This window comes from Schistocerca serialis, chromosome 7 (assembly GCF_023864345.2).
Source record: "Schistocerca serialis cubense isolate TAMUIC-IGC-003099 chromosome 7, iqSchSeri2.2, whole genome shotgun sequence".
NCBI lineage: Eukaryota > Metazoa > Arthropoda > Insecta > Orthoptera > Acrididae > Schistocerca > Schistocerca serialis.
In genome coordinates this window covers 418,076,995-418,101,136 of record NC_064644.1, presented here as the reverse complement: position 1 = coordinate 418,101,136, position 24,142 = coordinate 418,076,995, and the positions used below count along the sequence as shown (strand labels likewise).

At 41.4% G+C, this 24,142-nt stretch overlaps 1 protein-coding gene across 1 annotated transcript in view; it reads right to left on the bottom strand.

Moving 5' to 3' along the window:
* The window catches only part of LOC126412699 (histone deacetylase 11), an 83,153-nt gene extending 65,948 nt beyond the window's left edge, over positions 1–17,205 (bottom strand). Inside the window, exon 1 of the mRNA XM_050082416.1 lies at positions 16,894–17,205. Within this exon, the coding sequence (XP_049938373.1) occupies positions 16,894–16,943 (50 nt within the window). The 5' untranslated portion in view covers positions 16,944–17,205. The remainder of the gene's footprint in view (positions 1–16,893) is intronic.
* Positions 17,206–24,142: the final 6,937 nt, after the last annotated feature.

Below are 24,142 nucleotides of genomic sequence, written 5' to 3'. Positions count from 1 at the left end.
TGACTTTGCCCCGCACCCGTTGAGGCTGTTGCCCTTTCTGTACTTGCCCAAGGCCATCTAACCTAAAAAACCGCCCAGCCCACGCCACACAACCCCTGCTACCCGTGTAGCCGCTTGTTGCGTGTAGTGGACTCCTGACCTATCCAGCGGAACCCGAAACCCCACCACCCTATGGCGCAAATCGAGGAATCTGCAGCCCACACGGTCGCAGAACCGTCTCAGCCTCTGATTCAGACCCTCCACTCGGCTCTGTACCAAAGGTCTGCAGTCAGTCCTGTCGACGATGCTGCAGATGGTGAGCTCTGCTTTCATCCCGCTAGCGAGACTGGCAGTCTTCACCAAATCAGATAGCCGCCGGAAGCCAGAGAGGATTTCCTCCGATCCATAGCGACACACATCATTGGTGCCGACATGAGCGACCACCTGCAGATGGGTGCACCCTGTACCCTTCATGGGGGTATGTTACATGGTGATCGTCTAAATGAGCAGGAGTTGGCACCATCAGAATTAATGAGGTAAGATGCCAGATTCTGCAAGGGAATTTCTATGGGACTAGTCTGGAAAATGACCTGCAGCCAGTCTTACTTTACAATGATGGACTGGGTCCAGTAATTTCAAAGCTGAAGAAGCTGTTGAACCATAACCCTGACAACCATAGTCTAGTGGTGACAAGAACAGGGCCCAGTAAATATGAATTAGAGTTGGGTGATCTGAATCACAAGAGGTGTGGGCAAGAAAATAGAGAGCATTTACCTTTTGCATGCAGTTAGTCTTTAGTTGATGAATGTGGGGCAGCCATGTCAGCTCTTTATCAAAGAGCAGTCCCAAAAATTGAAACTGTGCAACAACATCCAAGTACTGGTTATCCAAGTAGAGTTCTGGTTCAGAATGGACTCCGGTAAGATGACAGGAGTGGGAGTAAGAAAAATGTGATAGTCCCATGCACTGTCGTATGCTTTATTTAGGTAAAAAATGACTGCAATGAGAGGCTGGCTTAGAAAAAGCCTGTCAGATTGAAGTTTCCTGCTAAATCAGATGGTTGATTGTGGATCATTCCTCACAGAAATCACACTGACAGAGAGAGAATGGTCCCGTGATTCCACATCCCAGTATAATCATTGGGCTACCACCCTTTCAAAACAGTTTGCAGAGCATGAGCACTACTTGGAGGTAGCTGTCGATGGACATTGGGTTTTTGCCTGGTTTAAGGATTGGGATAATGATATTATCTTGCCACTGTGATGGGAAAACATCTTTGAGCAAAATGCAGTTGAAGACTGAGTAGATGGAATCTACACTCAGATGTTGGGTCACCTGATGATGAATCAAATCAGGACCTGGTGCTGCATCATCTGAGTCTTTTATGCATTTGAACGGTAGAAAGGTAAGACAAGGTTGCCAACACAGTTACAAAATGGGTCACAAGGTGTTCAGCAAGAACCAAAACATTGGTAGAAATACTACCACAAAGGAGGGCATTTGGAACAGTTTTTGCCCTTTGGTGGCCTAGTAGACTATGGAACTTGGTACACACCTGGAACAAAGAGAGAGTGCTATACATCTCTTCCACAGGAGGAGATAAGCATTCCTACCATAGATTAATCAGCTAGCAAGCCTTTGCACCAAACCACTTAAAAGTGATGAGAGTGGTCTGTGAAGTGTGTCAGTTCAATGATCCTGAATAGCTGCTGCAATGTCTTTGACCCTCGATGGGACCAGTCAACAGCAGAGGAGACCTGTAGAAAGGGCGGCGTGATAGTGTTGGATATGTCTCCCACAACTTCATCAATACAATTTGACAGTGGGGACAAAGGTGACAACAGAGGTATATGACTGCCAGTTGCTCTTCAAAGAGCTCAGTTGGTAATCAATCTGCCTGGAGGTAAATCATTGTTACAAATGGTGGTAATTGGGGTGTTTTGCACTCAACACTGCTATTGCTTTCAATTGGGTGTACAGGAGAATCCATTCACTGAAATCATTGTGACCCAATGTACATACATGTCCACAGTTCCTTTGGGGCCACTACTGTTTTGATACAATGCACAATAACTTCAAAGGTATGGAAATGAATATCAGTGAAATGTGTTTCTTGAAGACCATAACAGATCAAAGAACATGAGGAAATAAGCTGGTGATGGTTGGTTGGTTAGTTTGGGGTGTAAAGGGAACAAACTACAGGGTCATCAGTCCCTTTTTCCTGATACAAGCAAGGCTAAAGGTACAAAAACACCCAACATCACACCTAAAAAGAAAACGAATGGAATGAACAAAAAATGGGAAAAACATACACCAGAAGGAAAAGTAGAAGAAGGTATTAAAAACATAGAGCATATGGTTTGGGCTGGCTGATCACAATAACGAAAGAAGATGAGCCAGTCTCTCTGAAACACATTAAAATGTCCACCCCAGAAAGACAAAGCGAGATGAACACATGTACACAAAAGACAACCAACAAGACAAACAAATGCAAAGAAAGTGCGACAGAGTTAAAATGGAGGGAGGGTGGCAATCTCAGAGAGAAGGCTAAATGCCCACCCTTAGATGGTACGATAAAACCCCTGTCACGAATAAAATGTAAAACTAAATCTGCTGTTGAGGCACTGTCGCCCAACACCGAAGGTAGGGCGATGGGAAGGTTAATAGGCAGCCACAGAGTGGCTAAAAGTGGGCAGTCTGGCAAGATGTGGACTACAGTCATATGTGAGCCACAGTGACACCGAGGTGAGTCCTCGCGACGGAGGAGGTGCTAATGTATTAGCCACATATAACTGATGCGCAGCTGGCAGAGTACCACAGAGTCCCTGTGAGAGGCACGCATGGAGGTCTTCCACACATTCGTATCTCCTTAACGGCATGCAGTTTGTTGTGCATGTTGAGGTTATGCCATTCCGTCTCCCAAAGCCGAAAAACCTTGTGGCGTAATAATGATTGCAGGTCAGTTACAGGGATGCTGACCCCCAAAAGAGGTTTCCGTGTAGGCTGTTTGGCCAGCCTGTCGGCAAGTGCATTTCCTGGGATTCCGATGAGGCCTGGGCTCCATACAAACACCACGGAATGACTGGACCATTCCAGGGCATAGATGGACTCCTGGATGGTCGCTACCAAAGGATGGCGGGGGGTAGCACTGGTCGATAGCTTGTAGGCTGCTCAAGGAGTCAGTACAGAGGAGAAACGACTTGCCAGGGCATGAGCAGATGCGCTCAAGAGCACGAGAAATGGCCGCCAGCTCTGCAGTGAAAACACTGCAGCCATCTGGCAAGAAGTGCTGTTCAATATGTCCTCCATGAACATATGCGAAGCCAACGTGACCATCAGTGTAAACCACTTCATGGTTCCGGTACATGTCAAGAATTGAGACAAAGTGACAGCGGAGAGCCGCAGTGTTAACTGAGTCCTTAGGACCATGTGAAAGGTCCAGGCGAAGCTTGGGCCTAGGTGTACACCATGGAGGTGTATGTGAGTGGACCTCGAGTATAGGTGGTAAAGGCAAGGACTCCACTTCAGACAGAAGAGATTGGACGCGAACCGCAACCATAAGCCCTGACCTGGACCTCCCATGCAGGAAATGAATCACTGTGGATGGGAAAAGGAGACTGTAATTTGGATGCTCAGGAGATATACAAATGTGTACAGCGTAACTGGCGAGCAGTTGTGCATGGAGGGACTCCAGCCTCCACCAGGATGCTCATCACCGGACTCGCCCTAAAAACTCCTGTTGCCAGTCGAATGCCACAGTGGTGCACTGGGTCAAGTAAACGCAATGCTGAGCGCACCACCGAACCATAAACCAGAGTCCCATAATCAAGGCGGGGTTGAACAAGGGCTCTGTAGAGCTGCAGCAGCGTAGAGCGATCTGCATCCCAGTTGGTGTTGCTCAGGCAGCGGAGGGCATTGAGGTGCTGCCAGAACTTCCGCTTCAACTGATGAACATGAGGAAGCCACGTCAATCAGGCATCGAAAACCGTCACTAAGAATCGATATGTCTCCACTACAGTGAGTGGATCATCATTAAGGTAAAGTTCTGGTTCCGGATGAACAGTACATATCCGACAGAAGTGCACGACACACAACTTCAAGGCTGAAAACAGGAAGCAGCAAGGATATGATGTCGCCAGGTTGTGTCATAAGCTTTTCGTAAATCAAAAAAATGGCAACCATGTGTTGGCATCTAGAAAAGACTGTTCAGATGGCAAACTCAAAGGAAACTAGATTATCAACGGTAGAGTGACCCTGGTGGAAACCACCCTGGCATGGAGCCAGTAAGCCTCACGATTCCAGGACCCAACACAACCGCCGACTTACCCTACTTTCTAACAGCTTACAAAGAACGTTGGTGAGGCTGATATGCCGGTAGCTATCCATATCAAGCGGGTTTTTACTGTGTCTGAGCACTGGAATGATGGTGCTCTCCAGCCATTGTGATGGAAAAACACCAATGCACCAGATCCAGTTGAAGATGATGAGGGGATGTCGCTTGTAGTCAAATGAGAGATGTTAAATCATCTGACTGTGGACCCGATCTGGCCCAGGAGCTGTGTTGGGGCAATGTGCAAGGATGCTGTTCTCACTCTGTAAGTGGAGCATTATAGGGTTCACTGTGATGTTCAGTGAACAAGAGGGCTTTGCTTTCCACCCGCTGTTTGAGGGTGCGAAATGCTGGGCGATAATTCTCTGACATGGAGGCTCGAGCAGAGTTCTCAGCAAAGTGTTCGGCAATTGCATTTGTTGGTAGATAACATGCCATTAAAACATCTGTCATGGTCTGGTACCCACAAACATGTCTGACCTTCGTCCAGACTTGGGAAGGTGATGTATGGCACGCACTGGTCGAGAAGTACCTCTCCCAACACTCCTGTTTCTTTTTTTTTATAAGTTGGCGAATGCCGGCATGGAGCTGTTTAAAAGATATTAGGTGTTGTAGGGACGGGTGCCACTTATGTCACTGTAGATCTCGCCAACGTTCTATAATGTCCTCGGTGATTTCTGGCGACCACCAAGGTACTGACCTTCACAAGGGACACCCTATAGAACAAGGGATCATAGCACAGAGTGTGCTATGACTGGTACGCGTGAAGGTGGCGATAATGTAGCTGCAGCATATGCGGACGTCAACCGAATGGGGTCTTATCATTCAAATTTATGTTTAGCCTCTTGGTAAGTAACCCGTCCAGGGTCTTGTACTCCATGATTTTTTGCTCCTTTTGGAGTACTGTGCAGTCTGGCGAGCAGTGGAAGTGCTGCTCTCCGCAGTTGATACAAGTGGGAGGAGGCGCACAAGGAGCATCTAGATGCAGTGGACGTCCACAGTCTTGACATGTGGCGTTGGAAGTTCAGCGGGAAGACGTGCCCGAATTTCCAGCACTTGAAGCACTGCATAGTGGGAGGGACGTATGGTTTAACGTCACAGCGATAAACCATCACCTTGAGCTTTTCAGGCAATGACTCACCCTCAAAAGCCAAGATGAAGGCACCAGTAGCAACCCTGTTGTCTTTGGGTCCCCTGTAATTACGCTGCATGAAATGGACACCCCGCCATTCTAGATTGGTGCGGAGCTCGTCATCAGATTGCAAGAGGAGGTTGCGATGGAAAATAATCCACTGGACCATGTTGAGGCTTTTATGGGGAGTGACAGAAACAGGAATATCACCCAGCCGATCACAAGCGAGTAACATCCGGGATTTGGCTGGGGATGCTGTCTGAATCAAGACTGCACCACTTCTCATCTTGGACAGCACTGTCACTTCCCCAAACTTATCCTGAAGATGTTCAAAACTGAGACTTCATAGGTAGAAATGAGCCCCATCCATTCTGCTACAAACTAAATACCGAGGTGAACATTGCTCTCTTCTTTCTGTAGCCCTACATTCCTCCCATGGTGTAGTGAGGGAGAGAAACGATTTAGGTTCATATCTGTCAGCATTGTACTCTATCTTGCCCTTCTTAGAGACTGCTGGCGCCATACGGTCACCAGCAAGAGATGACGTAGGCTGCTTCATTGTTGGTCGTCTACCCTGATGCCACCCACTCCGATCAGGGGCTCTCTCCACGGGCACCATCCGGCCACACCAAAGGCCACCTGGCATGATGGCTGTTGCTGGGAGTCTTGATGCCCCAGGAAGACAGGCATCTACTCCTTGGCATACGTAGGGAGTTTACAGCTCAGGCAACAGCAGCGCGATCCCTGTGTTGTCAGGGGGCTACCACCAAATGGGTATATGACGGCCCCACCACAACGGACTGGCTACTATGCTGGATATTGGGCGCAGAGAAATCCAATGCTGTCATGGGCGCGAAAAACGACAGGAGACAACGGAAGAAGATGACGTAACCCAGAAAGTGTCCTCGCCCAAATAGTTGAATTGCAGGTGGAGAAGTAAGGCCACGACAAGATGTTCAAGAGATCAAATCTAAGGGTACAATTGATAACTCATGCACCATGTAAGGCTTCCTTCCCCATATGGCCTGCACTTCTGTAGAGTGGCAGGTCAAACCATAAAATGGGACCTGAACCTACAGGGCCAAAAAGTGTGAGACTTCTTTTAGTTGCTTCTTATGACAGGCAGGGATACCTCGAGCCTATTCTAACTCCTGGACCCGCAGGGGGAGGGTTTGCAGATGACACTGTAATTCTGTCAGAGACAGCAAAGGACTTGGAAGAGGAGTTGAAAGGAATGGACAATGTCTTGAAAGGATGATATAAGATGAACATGAAACTTCCTGGCAGATTAAAACTGTGTGCCCGACCGAGACTCGAACTCGAGTCTCGGTCGGGCACACAGTTTTAATCTGCCAGGAAGTTTCATATCAGCACACACTCCGCTGCAGAGTGAAAATCTCATTCAAGATGAACATCATTGGAAGTAAAACAAGGATAATGGAATGTAGTCGAATTAATTCAGGTAATGCTAAGGAAATTAGATTACGAAATGAGGCACTTAAAGTAGAATATGAGTTTTGTTATTTGGGCAGTAAAATAACTGGTGATGGCCAAAGTAAGACGAAATAAAATGTAGACAGGCGACAGCAAGAAAACATTTCTGAAGAAAAAAAATTTGTTAACATCAACTACAGATGTAAGTTTTAGGAAGTTGAGACGAAGCAAGCTGGGGTACTTTTACTTCCCCTCTTGTTTTGCCATCTGTCTCCTTACATTCGTTTTTGTCATTATAACTGATTACCATTAACATACACGAGTATAATCTGCATTTCCATAAAAGAGAAGGGTTGGTGCTCAGTTTCAAAGAATATAACGCCAGAACTAATATTGTGCTTAGGTTTATGTATGTAATTGCTTTTCTAATTTATTTTGACTACTCCTAGTTAGTATCTTTTGTTATAGGGTGAAATCAGTAATTGCTTTGTAACTTAAATGCTATTGTTGATATATAAACAAATATAAATTCCGTATTAATTATAAACATTTGGGAGATGAACTAACAGTATTGTTAAAGGAAGGGGCTGTGAACAATGGAAATGAAAGACTGTGAAACGCAATTGTGCAGCTGTTGGCTACATCATTTACAGTAGACAGTAGTTGTACTTCCACAACCCACTTTTCAGCCAGTGTAGCAGCTAGTACGTCGACACTGAGGACAAAACACGAACGGACAAATTAACGAGCGTTGTCACAAAGTTTTCTGAAAGTATCTGTCTGGAATGTAGCCACATATGGAAGTGAAACATGGACAATAACGAGTTTAGATAAAAAGAGAATAGAAGCTTTCGAAATGTGGTGCTACAAAAGAATGTTGAAGATTAGATGGGTAGATGACTTGACTAATGAGGAGTTACAGAAGAGAATTGAGGAGACAAGAAATTCATGGCACAACTTGACCAATAATAATAATAATAATAATAATAATAAACCCCGTGGTGGCCCCGGAAAAGAATAGGCCTCCGGTATGTTCTGCCAGTCGTAAAAGGCGACGAAAAGAACAAACCACTAATAGGGCTAACCCCCCTTTTAGTGTGATTAGTTGGTTCAGGACAGAACTAAAGAAGCCTCAGACAAGTGCCGTCATGGTCGTGGACGACGTTTGAACCCTATGCCCGCCCACAATGGTAACGACACTGCTAGCCAACTGGAAAATGATTTAAATCCAAATAGGGGTGTTTTGCAGGATATGCTTCCTGCAACCACCCTAGAAGGAAAACAAAGACAGAGGATGAGATGGTCAGATGAAGTTAATCGACACCTCATGTTCTGTTATTACCAAGCAACAAACCTAGGAACCAACACAACTGGATACAGATCACAAGTATACACAACATTTATTATCAGATACCTAGAATTAAAATTTTTAACAGAACAATGACTAGCTGATCAGATCCGTGTAATAATCAAAAATAACAAGATACCCCAGTCAGAATTAGAAAACATCAAACAACAAATACTGGAACAAAATAATGTGCAATCAGAAGAAGAAGAAAATACAGTAATGGACTCAAACATCCCACAGCAAACAAACGAAGAACAACACACATCAATTAAACAATCAGAGGATAACGAAATCTTAAGACAGCCACCAGAACAAGCACAAATAGAACTCAAAGTAGCACACATGTTAGATATAGAAGAAAAATTTCAGCTGACATATATAGAATACAAAGACACAAATACAGACTTTAGACCATTCTTGCATAGACCGCCAAATAACCCACAAGTCGAAACAACAATAAAAACTATCAACACAATCATACACAACAAAATAAATGAAAACACAACTATGGAGGAGTTACAACTACTGGTTTATATAGGAGCACTCACTACACTAAATAGACACACTAGGCAGAGATCAGAACCAACCAACACACAGAAAAAACCCACAAAACCAGCATGGCAACACAGGCTACAGATCAGAATAGAAAAACTGAGAAAAGACATCGGCCAGAACACAATTTATAAGAAATGAAATGTCAGAAAAAAAACCGAAAAAGGTAAAATCTCACAACAAGAAGCGATAGAGCAATTAGATGAAAAGAAGCAGAAATTACAAGCTTTGACCAAACGACTTAGAAGATACAAAAAAGTGAAAATAGAAGGAAACAAAACCAAACATTCAACACAAACCAAAAGAAATTTTACCAGACAATAGATAACACACACATTAAAATAGACAATCCACCAAACATAGCAGACATGGAACACTTCTGAAGCAACATATGGTCAAACCCGGTACAACATAACAGGCATGCACGGTGGATACAAGCAGAAACAGATACATACAAGACGATACCACAAATGCCTGAAGTGATAATTTTGCAACATGAAGTCACCCAAGCAATTAATTCTACTCACAATTGGAAAGCCCCTGGAAAAGATAAAATAGCAAATTTCTGGCTAAAGAAGTTCACCTCAACACATTCACATCTAACTAAATTATTTAACAGTTACACTGCAGACCCATACACATTCCCTGATACACTTACACATGGAATAACTTATCTGAAACCTAAAGATCAAGCAGACACAGCAAACCCAGCAAAATATCGCCCCATAACATGCCTACCAACAATATACAAAATATTAACTTCAGTCATTACACAGAAATTAATGACACATACAACACAGAACAAAATTATAAATGAAGAACAAAAAGACTGTTGCACAGGAGCACGAGGATGTAAAGAGCAGAGGTGACATATCAAGCTAACACTAAACAAAGGTCGCTACACTACACATACATTGATTACCAAAAAGCTTTTGATAGTGTACCCCACTCGTGGTTACTACAAATATTGGAAATATACAAAGTAGATCCTAAATTGATACAGTTCCTAAACATAGTAATGAAAAATTGGAAAACCACACTTAATATCCAAACAAATTCAAATAATACCACATCACAGCCAATACAGATTAAGCGTGGAATATACCAAGGAGACTCATTAAGCCCTTTCTGGTTCTGCCTTGCTCTGAACCCACTATCCAACATGCTAAATAATACAAATTATGGATACAATATTACTGGAACATACCCACACAAAATCACACATTTGCTATACATGGATGATCTAAAACTACTGGCAGCAACAAATCAACAACTCAACCAATTACTAAAGATAACAGAAGTATTCAGCAATGATATAAATATGGCTTTTGGAACAGACAAATGTAAGAAAAATAGCATAGTCAAGGGAAAACACACTAAACCGGAAGATTACATATTGGATAACCACAGCGACTGCATAGAAGCAATGGAAAAAACAGATGCCTATAAATATCTAGGATACAGACAAAAAATAGGAATAGATAATACAAATATTAATGAAGAACTAAAAGAAAAATATAGACAAAGACTAACAAAAATACTGAAAACAGAATTGACAGCAAGAAACAAGACAAAAGCTATAAATACTTACGCTATACCAATATTGACCTACTCATTTGGAGTAGTGAAATGGAGTAACACAGACCTAGAAGCACTCAATACACTTACACGATCACAATGCCACAAATACAGAATACATCACATACATTCAGCAACAGAAAGATTCACATTAAGCAGAAAGGGAGGAGGAAAGGGATTTATCGACATAAAAAACCTACATTATGAACAGGTAGACAATTTAAGAAAATTCTTTCTAGAATGAGCAGAAACTAGCAAAATACACAAAGCAATCACTCATATAAATACATCGGCTACATCACTGCAATTTCATAACCACTTCCACAACCCTTTAGATCACATAACATCAACAGATACGAAGAAAGTAAATTGGAAAAAGGAAAGACTACATGGCAAGCACCCGTATCATCTAACACAGCCACACATCGATCAAGACGCATCCAACACGTAGCTAAGAAAAGGCAATATATACAGTGAGACAGAAGGATTCATGATTGCAATACAGGATCAAACAATAAACACCAGATATTACAGCAAGCATATTATTAAAGATCCCAATACCACAACAGATAAATGCAGACTTTGCAAACAACAAATAGAAACAGTAGATCACATCACAAGCGGGTGTCCAATACTAGCAAATACAGAATACCCCAGAAGACATGACAATGTAGCAAAAATAATACATCAACAGCTTGCCTTACAACATAAACTTATAAAACAACACGTTCCCACATACAAGTATGCACCACAAAATGTACTGGAGAACGATGAATACAAATTATACTGGAACAGAACCATTATAACAGATAAAACAACACCACATAACAAACCTGACATCATACTCACCAATAAAAAGAAGAAATTAACACAACTAATCGAAATATCCATACCCAATACAACAAATATACAAAAGAAAACAGGAGAAAAAATTGAAAAATACATCCAACTGGCTGAGGAAGTCAAGGACATGTGGCATCAGGATAAAGTTGACATTATACCAATTATATTATCAACTACAGGAGTCATACCACACAATATCCACCAGTACATCAATGCAATACAGCTACATCCAAACTTATATATACAGCTACAGAAATCCGCAATTATTGATACATGTTCAATTACCCGAAAAGTTCATAAATGCAATATAACATACACCGTACAGTTAAAAGGAAGTCACGCTTGATCAAGGTCCGCATCACTTTCCATTTTTGACCAGACATAACGTCTGAGAAAAGAAAGAAAGAATAATAATAATAATAGTGGCAGATATAGAAAGAATTTTTAGGTATACAAGATATGTTTTCTGATATAGTGAGTTCTGGGGATAGGAAATTTAAGGACAGTGCATCACCTAAGAATACTGGGAAATGATGAAGTTCTGGTTGAAAAAAAGGATGTACAAGGGGAACGAGTGTGTACAAGGACAATGGTAATCCTTAATGTTGCTTTGGTAGATATGTCATTATATATCTTCTGAAGCTGGAGATGTTATTCAGTTCTCTAATATAATGTGGGAGGTTACTCCAGAATCAGGTTCTTGATGCTGAGAAGGACTGCAAGAAAGTGGCTGAATTGAGTGATGGAGTGGGACAGAAGGGATTTTACTTTGATGGGAATGGGTGTTTCTATCATGTTTTTCAGACAGGAGTGTTAAGACTGACGAGAGATAGGAGGAACAGCGTCTGTTGGTAAGAAAGACGAGAAGATGGAGGGTATGGAAATCTCTGTGCTTGTTCGCAACCAAGATAACTGTGCATATGATGGTGAAACATGATCAAAGAGTTGAGCATCAAAGATATAAGAAACATGGGCATTCATAACCCGTTCCAGATACGGTGAGCTTTCCTGAGAAAGGCACTGGAGGATAACATCACTGTAATCAATAATTGGATGTATAAGTGTTTGTATAAGTTTCTTCTTCAGGTCAAGATGGGAGAGCTTTTTATATTTTTGTAGAGCTTGGGGAGATGCGTATGCCTTCTTGCACACCGCAGTGCTCAGTCCAATTTAGATTTTCATCTGTTATTACTCCTAGATCCTCTGCTGATGAAGAGACGTTGATACTTGTCCCATTTAGGGTTAAAGATGATATTCTGGGCTAATCAGTATGGTTAGCGTTTTGGATGGGTTGAGCTTCAACCCTATATCCTGCACCCATTTTGATACTGCACATAGGATGAGGTTCCCGATAGCTGTCCTCAGGTTTATTGGTTCTGAACTTAGATCTGTTATCATTATTAGCTTTATTAAGGCAATGATGTTTATGGAAACCTAGCTGGTATTCATCTAGTAGATTGATTGTGATTAGGTGGTTTGTTAGTTGATTGGACTATGTATTCTAAGACCTTGGACAGAGCAGAAAGAATGCAAATATGTCAGTATGCAGAGGGTGCTGTGTCAATGTCCTTTTCAGGCAGTGACTTAACTAGTCATTGTTTCCAGGTCTCTGGGAAAACACTTTTGGTTAAGGAGTGATTGAAGATACAATTATAGTGGGCCACTAATAAACTTCATCATTTGCACTGTGATGCTGGTCCGATATGCATGATGGTTTTTTTCCCAGGGATTTGAAGTAACATGCTTTAGACTGAATTTTTTTTATGGCTACAGGTAGTTATCCCCATGAAGTAATCAATGGGTTTCTGTTTCATTTGTGGTTGTAGGTGATGTATGCAGCTGTTCAGTTCTCCAGATGGGATAATGGGATCATCTGAGCTTTTACTTTGCTTATACCAAGACCACACAGCGGTCTCTATAGGATAGCCAGTCTGTTTCTGTTGTCAATTAATGTATGGGCATCCCTGAGTTTTGCATTTCTCACAGCTTGACTGACTCTGGTCCATTTCTGCTTGTAAACAGTATGATTTTCAGGTACGGGGTGTAGTTTGTAAGCACATTGTGCAGTGTTTCTGATTATTCATGATCTGTTTTAGTTCTTCAGTTAGCCAAGCCTCAGGTTTCCTTCTTCAATTTTCGGTCTTTAGTAGAGTATATTTGTCATATAGTTGAATAAGTTTGTTAGTAAATCCATGAAGTTTATCATTTATGTGCGAGATGGGAATAGATAATCCCCCCCCCCCCCCCCCCCCCGAACTATTTCTTGCACCTCAGTTGCAATTCAGATAAATTAATGTGTTTGACGTCTCGGTGTTTAGCCAGTCACAGTTTCTTTCTGGGAGATTCTAGTGAGTAAGGGGTGGATGTGTTAGGTGCAGATATTCGAGAGGTACAAATTACTCTGTCTGTCTTTGCATATGTCTATGCCAAGTGTTAGGGTAGTCACTAATTTTACCTGCAGCTGGTTCTGACCCCAGGTCCTGTCAGGCTGTCTCATTACTTATGATTTCTGCTCCTGATTTACATTCATTTCTGCTCTTTGATATTTTACCTTAAGTAATTTTTATACACAATGCTCATTTCTTGTTTTGATATATATATGTGGGTGATGCCACAATCTAGCTAGTTTTACAGCCAGATCAATCTGACAGATCACTGTACCATTTAACTAGATGATTCAGGTGGCCATACGCTTAACTGTTAGTCCCATGAAAATATATGTAATCCTCGGGAATGATGATTCACACAATCAGGTATGTTGGCTAAAACCAATACAAAGGTGACATTTTGTCATTTAAAATTTACATTATGTGGCTAATGAATGTCCAACAATCAGTTCTGATAGAAAGTCATTTTGAAATCCAAATGGATTTTACAGTCAGCACAAACCAAGCTGACACTTGGCGCATTGGCTGACGGGAGTGACCGCAAAGGCATTTCCCATTTTCAGTTACTACCATCAGCCACTGCACTGAGTAGCAACTTAGTATACATGAGCAGTATCTCATTGTGATGGAGGTTAAGAATGTTTTTAAATATAAATTTTTCAGATGTTATTTCAAATGTAACTTGCTTAAAAAATAGTCTAATAGCAGCAGAACAGTATACACAGATAGTGAGATGTTGCCAAATGAAGATGGCAACTAGAGACTAAAGCCATGTGACACAAAGTGGGACAATTCCCTTTAGGCTTTATAGTGATACTCACAATGCTTCTACAGCTCTGCCAAAGCCACTGTTGAATCATTTTTGCTACAGTAATCCTGAAACTTCATTCAATACCACAAGACTGATGCTTAGGTACCCTTGCTGATGTTATAGGTATTGCCACCATTCCTCTAAGATTGGTTAACAGTATGCAATGGATTACTGAAACCATCCATGTGGACTCACTGAAGTGTAGCTGTGTAACAGCTATTAAATGAAAACATGTTTGGGACGGAATAAAGTTGTTCACCGGACCTGTACCAGTCTTCCAGTTCCACATACACCAGAAAACCGATCATAAGGGCTTAACAATTTATGAGTTCATTACACAACGATGGATCCATCTATTCATGTGTCTACTGTCGTTCCAGCAGTAAATGCTTAAAAAACAGCTACAGACACAACAGAAGCAACAATGAATACAGAAATGACAATACCAGCAAGTTTAATATCAGATATAACAAATGCACCAACAGAGCAGCTGTGTAAACTCCTACACAATCAGTTTCCAAAGCCTGCAGAGAAACTGCAGCTTCTGAAACTCACACATCAACTTTGCCAGTGTGTTACCTCCATTTCCTGATTTTTATTAATTCAGAGCAATATTCATGTCCATCAGTTGTAACAGTTTCAAACTTGTCAGGCATACAACTAACAATAAAAAGCCTGTACCTTATCACTGTAGGCTCAGATGATTCCACTTTTTTATAGACACTTTAATCCTTAATTCTAAGTTTATAAGCTGCAAAGTTACATTTGGACCCTCCTCCCCCCATGCATTTTTCAGTATGGGATGGACATAAATATTATGGTTCACGACCGGTCAATTTGTTAACAGGTCCAGATATTCTCCTTTCACATTTGTTGGCTTTGTGAAGTCACAACGAAACTGTCACCTGCCAACCTAACCTAGACTTTGGGCTGTGCTACAGATCAGTCACAACCACCAAGATCATCACTGTAGACATAAGGGAATGACGATATGGCAAATAAGGAGATGGAACCTTAGTTAGGTGTTCATTTATCAATATGTTATTAGCTACATGTGCTAATTAATTCACACACAGAAGCAAAGAACTACAGACAATGTTTGACAAGGATTTATATGCTGTACACATGCTTATTTTTACACATGTACTTCTGAAAAAGTTGGTAAATAATATCAAAACTAATGTTACATTATTGTATCACATCTCATCACTTGACACTGCACGCAACGGAAATACAAACAAGACTTTTGGCTGTCATTAAGGTGATGACAATAATACTACCTTTCTATCACATACTTTGTGCTAAAAAATGGGGGTTTTCTACAACCAATAGGAAAAATTTCTCAAAAACCTTTCATTTTATATCATAGTATGAGGTCTACATGCCAAATAATATGCTTTTGTGCCTTTAGAAAACAAGAAGTCCTTAAACTTGTAATGGTATTACATCATACTTAAACAGTAGCCAAGGCTAAAAAAATCTATCTTCACTTTTAAACACCACCACTTATACACCAAATAGAATCATCAAGAAACTGACAACTTTCAGTGGGCAATCAACCAAAAACGGGGAGGATGTGGGGTGTGTGGGTATTTGCACAAACAAAGGAAGCAAAACAATAGTTAATGTACCTTGAATTAGTGACATATCACAACTTAAGAACTTAAAAATATGGAGAATGAAATTGGCAGCGTCCTTTACACAGGAACTGTTCTGGAATTCTCTATTAACTGCTTCAAGGCCACCAAAATACCCTCAATCTGGAAGACCAGAAGGAGGCTTGGGCCTTGTTCCCACCACATGAGAGAGAGTACTACATCATGTCAACAGCATCACCTTAATTAGCACAGCTGTACATAGCCTGCATTATTCCATCGTGTGACACGGTATAGCTGTATGGTACATGGAGAATAACTTGCCATCATTCCAAACAAGACAGCTGGAATTATCATATGATGCCCACTACTAAAGAAAAAACTGGTGCAGAAAACAGCTTTCACAGAAAGACTGCTGTACAGAATTTCACAGTAATCCTTCAAACTTGACGAACTATCAACAAACGTGTTATGTATGAATATAGCAAATAAACTAAAGAAATGCAAGGGGGTCTATTACTGAACTTTTACCAGTGAAGCCAATGAGTATGTTATGACAATTTTTTTTAGATGTAACTGCAATCTGTTGTTAAATCGAGAAACCGATTTTCTCACTGTGGTCTGATTAAAAGCCTTCAATTTGTTTAAAGTCGTTAATAACGACTACATACCCACGCAAAAGCTCTATATTCCAATGAGGGTCCCGATAATATGAAACAGAGGTAAAGTTAAAAATACCTGTGATTGTACATTAGTCCAATTGATCATATCTGACGGGCTATATTCTAATATCAGTAGTTCCATTGCATGTATCCCCCAACATTGTAGCGCGGTACATGGTATCAGTACAACATAACAAGGATTGCTTGCATGTATTTTAAAAATTATCTGCAATATACATCACCTATCTTCAACATGTCTCCTCTTAGGCTTGATAAAATCCTTCCCCATCATTTATGATTCAACAATAAACGTATATGCTTCATAGAATAGAATCTGCATTCGGGATCATCTCGAAAATTAGAAACAACAGTTTCCAAATGAAAGATAATGTCACTTTCTGGTTGGAATTCCATTTCATTTATTAGCATCGTATATACAATTTACTGACATGATTCTCGCAAAAGAACAATACAAAACCGCTTTCACCAGCAGATCCATCTAGCAAAACACTCAATCCCGATCCATATCTCATGAAAATAAACATATATCACATGACAAAGTCAATTAACTGAAAGAGAACTGTATCTGCATCATACGCTGTAAAAGTGAAATGCTTTAGACACTTATTGTTGGTGCCAATTGACTGTCACCACTCTACCATCATTTCAGTAAACTCAGTTTGTATATACTGTGCGTTATTGAAGATTTTAACTGTGTCACTTATAACATACAACCAGGTATTTTACTAATTTATGGTTCATAATGTGTCTTATGGTCGATCTGAAAAATGAGACTAGCTCACTAGTTAGTCCAAATCTGACGCAACCAGTTGCGTAAGTGATGGCGAGGAAGCCTACTCATTGTGGTGGTGAGCCATGCTAATCCCCGCCCCCGTATTGTGGGGATGCTCAAAACTAATTTTAATGATTTACTGAAAAATGTATTCTTATAGGTCTATTCATTTATCCATGGAAACATTTTAAGGAGAAGCGCACAAGCGTGCAAGTAAGCATGTCGTACCCTTTCTTGTTTAATGTGAACGACCAGCATTGCACGCAGCGCACAGATTCAGTTCCACTTTTTACACTAACAGTGGACGGTACGCCAGTGAGTGCTCTGGAAGCCGTTTCCTTCAATTTGTATTAACAACAATAGGCCCTGCTACCAACAATCCCTTAAGTTTTTTGTTTATTGTGAAGGACAGTGTTTTAGTACAAGGAGAGTGCTGATTGATAATACCTCGGACATTGCAATTGTGCACATCAGTTATCGGCATAATGCAGTTTATTTCGTCTTCATCTTAGCTGTGCTTGCATGAATGAAAACGTATTGCTGGTGTTTCTTATATGGGCGCACCTTAAACGTTATCAGTAAGTCAAATAGATAATATTTATGCGGTGTTAAGAAGAGGAAAATAAAAGCTTGCAGGGACGAAAAACTTAAAAAACAATGAGCATAGATAAAATCTTCTAGTTAACAACTACACACTCTGAACAGGAAAATATTAGAATTAGTAACGGAAGTTAAGTTGGAGTGACGTCTGACGATTTAAGAGTTGAAAGAGGAAGTCAATACAGTCGCAAAAACGAAAAGGGGGAAGACTGTGACAGTTTGTAAGTTCATAGGGGACACAACACGAGCTACAGTGACCAGCCAGAACATTATGACCACCTACCAAACAGATGGTATGTCCACCTTTGGCAAGGATAACAGTAGCGAAGCATCATGGCAAGGAAGCAGTGAGGCCTTGGTAGATCGCTGGAGAGAGATGGCACCACATCTGCACACACAGGTCACCTAATTCCCATAAATTCACGAAAGGGGGTCGATGAGACCTGACACCACGTTCAATCACGTCCCAGATGTGTTCGGTTGGACTGAGATACGGTATCTTGCGGGGCCACCACATGAATTGGAACTCACCATTGTGTTCCTTGAACCACTGCCTAACACTCCTGGCGTTGCGACATAGCTCATTATCTTACTGAAAAATGTCATTGCTGTCAGGAAACATGATCCTCGTGAAGGGGTGTACATGATCTGCAACCATTGTACGATACTCCTTTGTGTCTTTGTGCTTGCATGAGTTCCACTGGACCTACGGATGCTCACATGAATGTTACCCAGATCATAGTCGACTTGCTGCCAGCTTGTTTCTGTCCTGCAGCACGGGTTTCAAGGAGCTGCTCCCCTGGAAGATGACGGACACACTCCCTCCCATTGACATTACGAAGAAGGTATCAGGATTCGTCAGACCATTCGCTGCTTTGCCACTGCACCAGCGTCCAGTGTCAATGGTCATGTGCCCAGTCTTAACTGCTGATGCCATGGTGTTAACATTGGCACATGCCTGGGTCGTTGGCTTTAGAGGCCCATCGTTAGGAGTGTTTGGTGCACTGTGTATTCAGACACGCTTGTACTATGCCCTGCATTAAAGTCGGATGTTAGTTCTGCCACAGTTCGCTGCCTGCCCTGTTTTATCCAACTGCCCAGCCTACGACGTCCTATGTCTGTAATGAGGGGTAGCCACCCAACCCCAGGACGTCTGGGTCTGGTTTCACCTTGGTTTCACCACGTGTTGAAGACACTCACCACAGCTCTCTCGAACACATGACAAATTGTGTAGTTTCTGAAATACTCAGGCTGAGCCTCTGGACCATTACAATCTGCTCTCAGGTAGATCGCACATATTTCACATTGTACACACAGACAACACACTCACTGATGCTACATGACTATAATCCGTTCATCATAAGAGTAAACCTGATGTAAACAAACACAAACGCGATGATTGGTCAGAAGCCGTAGCACATGTACACTGGTATTGTTACACTCCTGGAATAAGATCCTACTTATGTACTGGATATCTTATTATTAAGCTACATTAAATGAAACTGACAGGTTTCAGATAGATTATATAATGGTAAGACAGAGATTTAGGAACCAGGTTTTAAATTGTAAGACATTTCCATGGGCAGATGTGGACTCTCTGTAGATTAAAACTGAAGAAACTGCAAAAGGTGGGAATTTAAGAAGATGGGACCTTGATAAACTGACTAAACCAGAGGTTGTACAGAGTTTCAGGGAGAGCATAAGGGAACAATTGGCAGGAATGGGGGAAAGAAATACAGTAGAAGAAGAATGGGTAGCTAGAAGTAGTGAAGGCAGCAGAGGATCAAGTAGGTAAAAAGACGAGGGCTAGTAGAAATCCTTGGGTAACAGAAGAAATATTGAATTTAATTGATGAAAGGAGAAAAAATGAAAATGCAGTAAATGAAGCAGGCAAAAAGGAATACAAACGTCTCAAAAATGAGATCGACAGGAAGTGCAAAATGGCTAAGCAGGGATGGCTAGAGGACAAATGTAAGGATGTAGAGGCTTATCTCACTAGGGGTAAGATAGATACTGCCTACAGGAAAATTAAAGAGACCTTTGGAGAAAAGAGAACCACTTGTATGAATATCAAGAGCTCAGATGGAAACCCAGTTCTAAGCAAAGAAGGGAAAGCAAAAAGGTGGAAGGAGTAGATAGTGGGTCTATACAAGGGCGATGTACTTGAGGACAATATAATGGAAATGGAAGAGGATGTAGATGAAGATGAAATGCGAGGTACGATACTGCGTGAAGAGTTTGACAGACCACTGAAAGACCTGCGTCGAAACAAGGCCCCGGGAGTAGACAACATTCCATTAGAACTACTGACGGCCTTGGGAGAGCCAGTCCTGAAAAAACTCTACCATCTGGTGAGCAAAATGTATGAGACAGGCGAAATTCCCTCAGATTTCAAGAAGAATATAATAATTCCAATCCCAAAAAAAGTAGGTGCTGACAGATGTGAAAATTAGCGAAAAATCAGTTTAATAAGTCATGGATGCAAAATACTAACGCGAATTCTTTACAGACAAATGGAAAAACTGATAGAAGCCGACCTCGGGGAAGATCAGTTTGGATTCCGTAGAAATATTGGAACACGTGAGGCAATACTGAGCCTATGACTTATCTTAGAAGAAAGATTAAGGAAAGGCAAACCTACGTTTCTAGCATTTGTAGACTTAGAGAAAGCTTTTGACAAAGTTAACTGGAATACTCTCTTTCAAATTCTAAAGGTGGCAGGGGTAAAATACAGGGAGCGAAGGGCTATTTACAATTTGTATAGAAACCAGATGGCAGTTATAAGAGTTGAGAAGCATGAAAGGGAAGCAGTGGTTGGGAAGGGAGTGAGACAGGGTTGTAGCCTCTCCCCGATGTTATTCAATCTGTATATTGAGCAAGCAGTGAAGGAAACAAAAGAAAAATTCGGAGTAGGTATTAAAATCCATGGAGAAGAAATAAAAACTTTGAGGTTCGCCAATGACATTGTAATTCTGTCAGAGACAGCAAAGGACTTAGAAGAGCAGTTGAACGGAATGGATAGTGTCTTGAAAGGAGGATATAAGATGAACATCAACAAGAGCAAAACGAGGATAATGGAATGTAGTCAAATTAAGTCGGGTGATGCTGAGGGAATTAGATTAGGAGATGAGAGACTTAAAGTAGTAAAGGAGTTTTGCTATTTGGGGAGCAAAATAACTGATGATGGTCGAAGTAGAGAGGATATAAAATGTAGACTGGCAATGGGAAGGAAAACGTTTCTGAAGAAGAGAAATTTGTTAACATCGAGTATAGATTTAAGTGTCAGGAAGTCGTTTCTGAAAGTATTTGTATGGAGTGTAGCCATGTATGGAAGTGAAACATGGTCGATAAATAGTTTGGACAAGAAGAGAAAAGAAGCTTTTGAAATGTGGTGCTACAGAAAAATGCTGAAGATTAGGTGGGTAGATCATATAACTAATGAGGAGGTATTGAACAGGATTGGGGAGAAGAGAAGTTTGTGGCACAACTTGACTAGAAGAAGGGATTGATTGGTAGGACATGTTCTGAGGCATCGAGGGATCACGAATTTAATATTGGAGGGGAGCGTGGAGGGTAAAAATCGTAGAGGGAGACCAAGAGATGAATACACTAAACAGATACAGAATGATGTAGGTTGCAGTAGGTACTGGGAGATGAAGAAGCTTGCACAGGATAGAGTAGCATGAAGAGCTGCATCAAACCAGTCTTCGGACTGAAGACCACAACAACAACAAATGAAACTTTAAGATATTCAAATGTTTTAAAAGCCATCAATGATTTTCTTGATCACACTTTAGCCACATAGTTTTTATTTCAAAAATCGTGTACAGTCACAGCCTCTACAGTGTTGTACTTTAATTGTCGCTCTGTTAATGCGTATTATGAAAATGGCTGAGACTGCTTTCTGTTCCGTAGTGAAACATGCACGTGGAACGCGGTTAAAAAGTGCCGAGAAATAGGCTGTTCTTAATGTTTTCCATAAATTTACGGAGACAATCGGCTTTGAATTTTTGCCAACTTAAATGGCTCTGAGCACTATGGGACTCAACTGCTGAGGTCATCAGTCCCCTAGAACTTAGAACTACTTAAACCTTAACTAACCTAAAGACATCACACACCCCCATGCCCGAAGCAGGATTCGAACTTGCGACCGTAGCGGTCGCACGGTTGCAGACTGTAGGGCCTAGAACCGCTCGGCCACCCCGGCCCGCGTAATTATGAAACCCATCATCATTTTTTATGAATAATGCACGTCTTCTTACTTCTAATTACATATTGGACGCGTAATTCCTTTTTCCGTTTCAAATATAAATTCTTAATTATCGATGTTTTATGAAAGACTGTTCATAAAAGTTGGTTAAATTAAAAAAAATTAATTTTTAAGGCAAAAATGAAAAACTAAATCCTCTTTATTTGGACTATTTCCATCGTTTTATAACAGAGGAGTAGATAACTATCATAGAAACATGAAAAACAATCATTTTCACAGCATCAAGCACATCATACAAGCGCTGCATTTTTACATTTGCTACTGTACCATTACAATATGAACGCAACAGAACTGATCTGGAGCCAAGAAGAGGGATTTGGCCCGAGAAGTAACAAGACAATCTGCCAGACGTATTGGAACTAACGCACGCAGCTTTTTAACACGTCACTGCCGAGCGCTGGTGGGATGTAGAGCGGCTCGTCATAAAAGAAGAAGAGAAAATTCTGCGCCTGGTTGGCTTCTTGGATTCTGTTGTTGATAGGCTCGTTATCCACGTAGCAGGTGACACTTCCAGAATTGAAATGTATTTCTCGGATTCGGATAAGGAATACCTTCAGTGGCTTCAATATTTAACTATATGGGGAAGTCCTTGAATACTCTCTTACATTACACACAGCTTATGCAGAAAAATTACCCTGTGGTTAAGTCAGGAATTTTCATCATTCTTGTTTTTAGTTACAATAGTACGTTAGCTAAAAACGATAACGTGTTGCGGTTTTCGACCAGTCGTCTAAGGAGCGTATTGTGGGAGATTTGCAGTGTATTAGTTCATGCTGCTCAAAAATTAAATGACATTCCAAGCTGTATTGCTCCTCTGCTCGTCTCGTTTTATGTGTGAACTGCAGCTGGCCATGTCACTGCAGGCTAGCTGTAATCAGCTGACCGGCCAGTGCTAAGTTAAATGCACCGCTAAAGCTGTTGTCCCGTATCATGCTAAGTCGATGTGCGCATAGCGCACAGCACAAAACACCCTTGTTATCGTACTTGACACTACTCGCGACAGCTTGGCTGCAGTCCCAAGTGAAACTGAAATTCAATGAGGTTACAGCAAATGCGGAAGAATACATAGTGCAATGTTTACATCAGGTTTATTCTTATGATGAACGGTTTATAGCAGTCATTCCTCGTCAGGTGACGCTGCTATAACCTGAACGGGTTTATATCGATAGTAGGTCGGTGGCCATGATGTTCTGGTTGATCAGTGTACAACTGGATAGGTGCAGAGGTCATGTATACGATGGTGTTGCATCTATGAATAACAAATACTCAGGTTTGAGTCAGGAATTAAAGCACATTCCCAGATGCTGAGTTTTTAGTGTAACGCCATTGGCTCCAGAAATTGCGTTGGGCAGTTGAAGCAGGTCGAGGTAAGGAGGCCGTCCAACCACCATCCCAGATGTGGGTTGGTAGCAGATTGATGAGTTGATTCCTGTGTGTTGCCTCAGGGTGTTAGATAAAAAAATTTAAAACAACAAGCATATATTGTTCAGACAATACAATGGTCGAAGTATTGACATACCAGGCAGCTAGCGTTGGTGTACCTGTCTCGTATATGCTAATGTAGATGTGGTGCATAGCAGTGGCATCAGTTCGAGTGACGTCATGAGGCCTGCAGCCATGCACCAGAAGTGTGCAGTATGGTCTGCACTGTCCAAAGTGGCTTCCAAAGTGGGGAACGAGTGTGCTCATCATCACGCTGTAGACTACATGCAGGAAACACTGCCACTAGCCACTGTCTTCACTCATACCAATTGTCTTTTAGCTTTCCAATTCATTGGGTAGGGATGTATTGTGAAGCATTGGTAGCGTACATCCATACTCACCACTT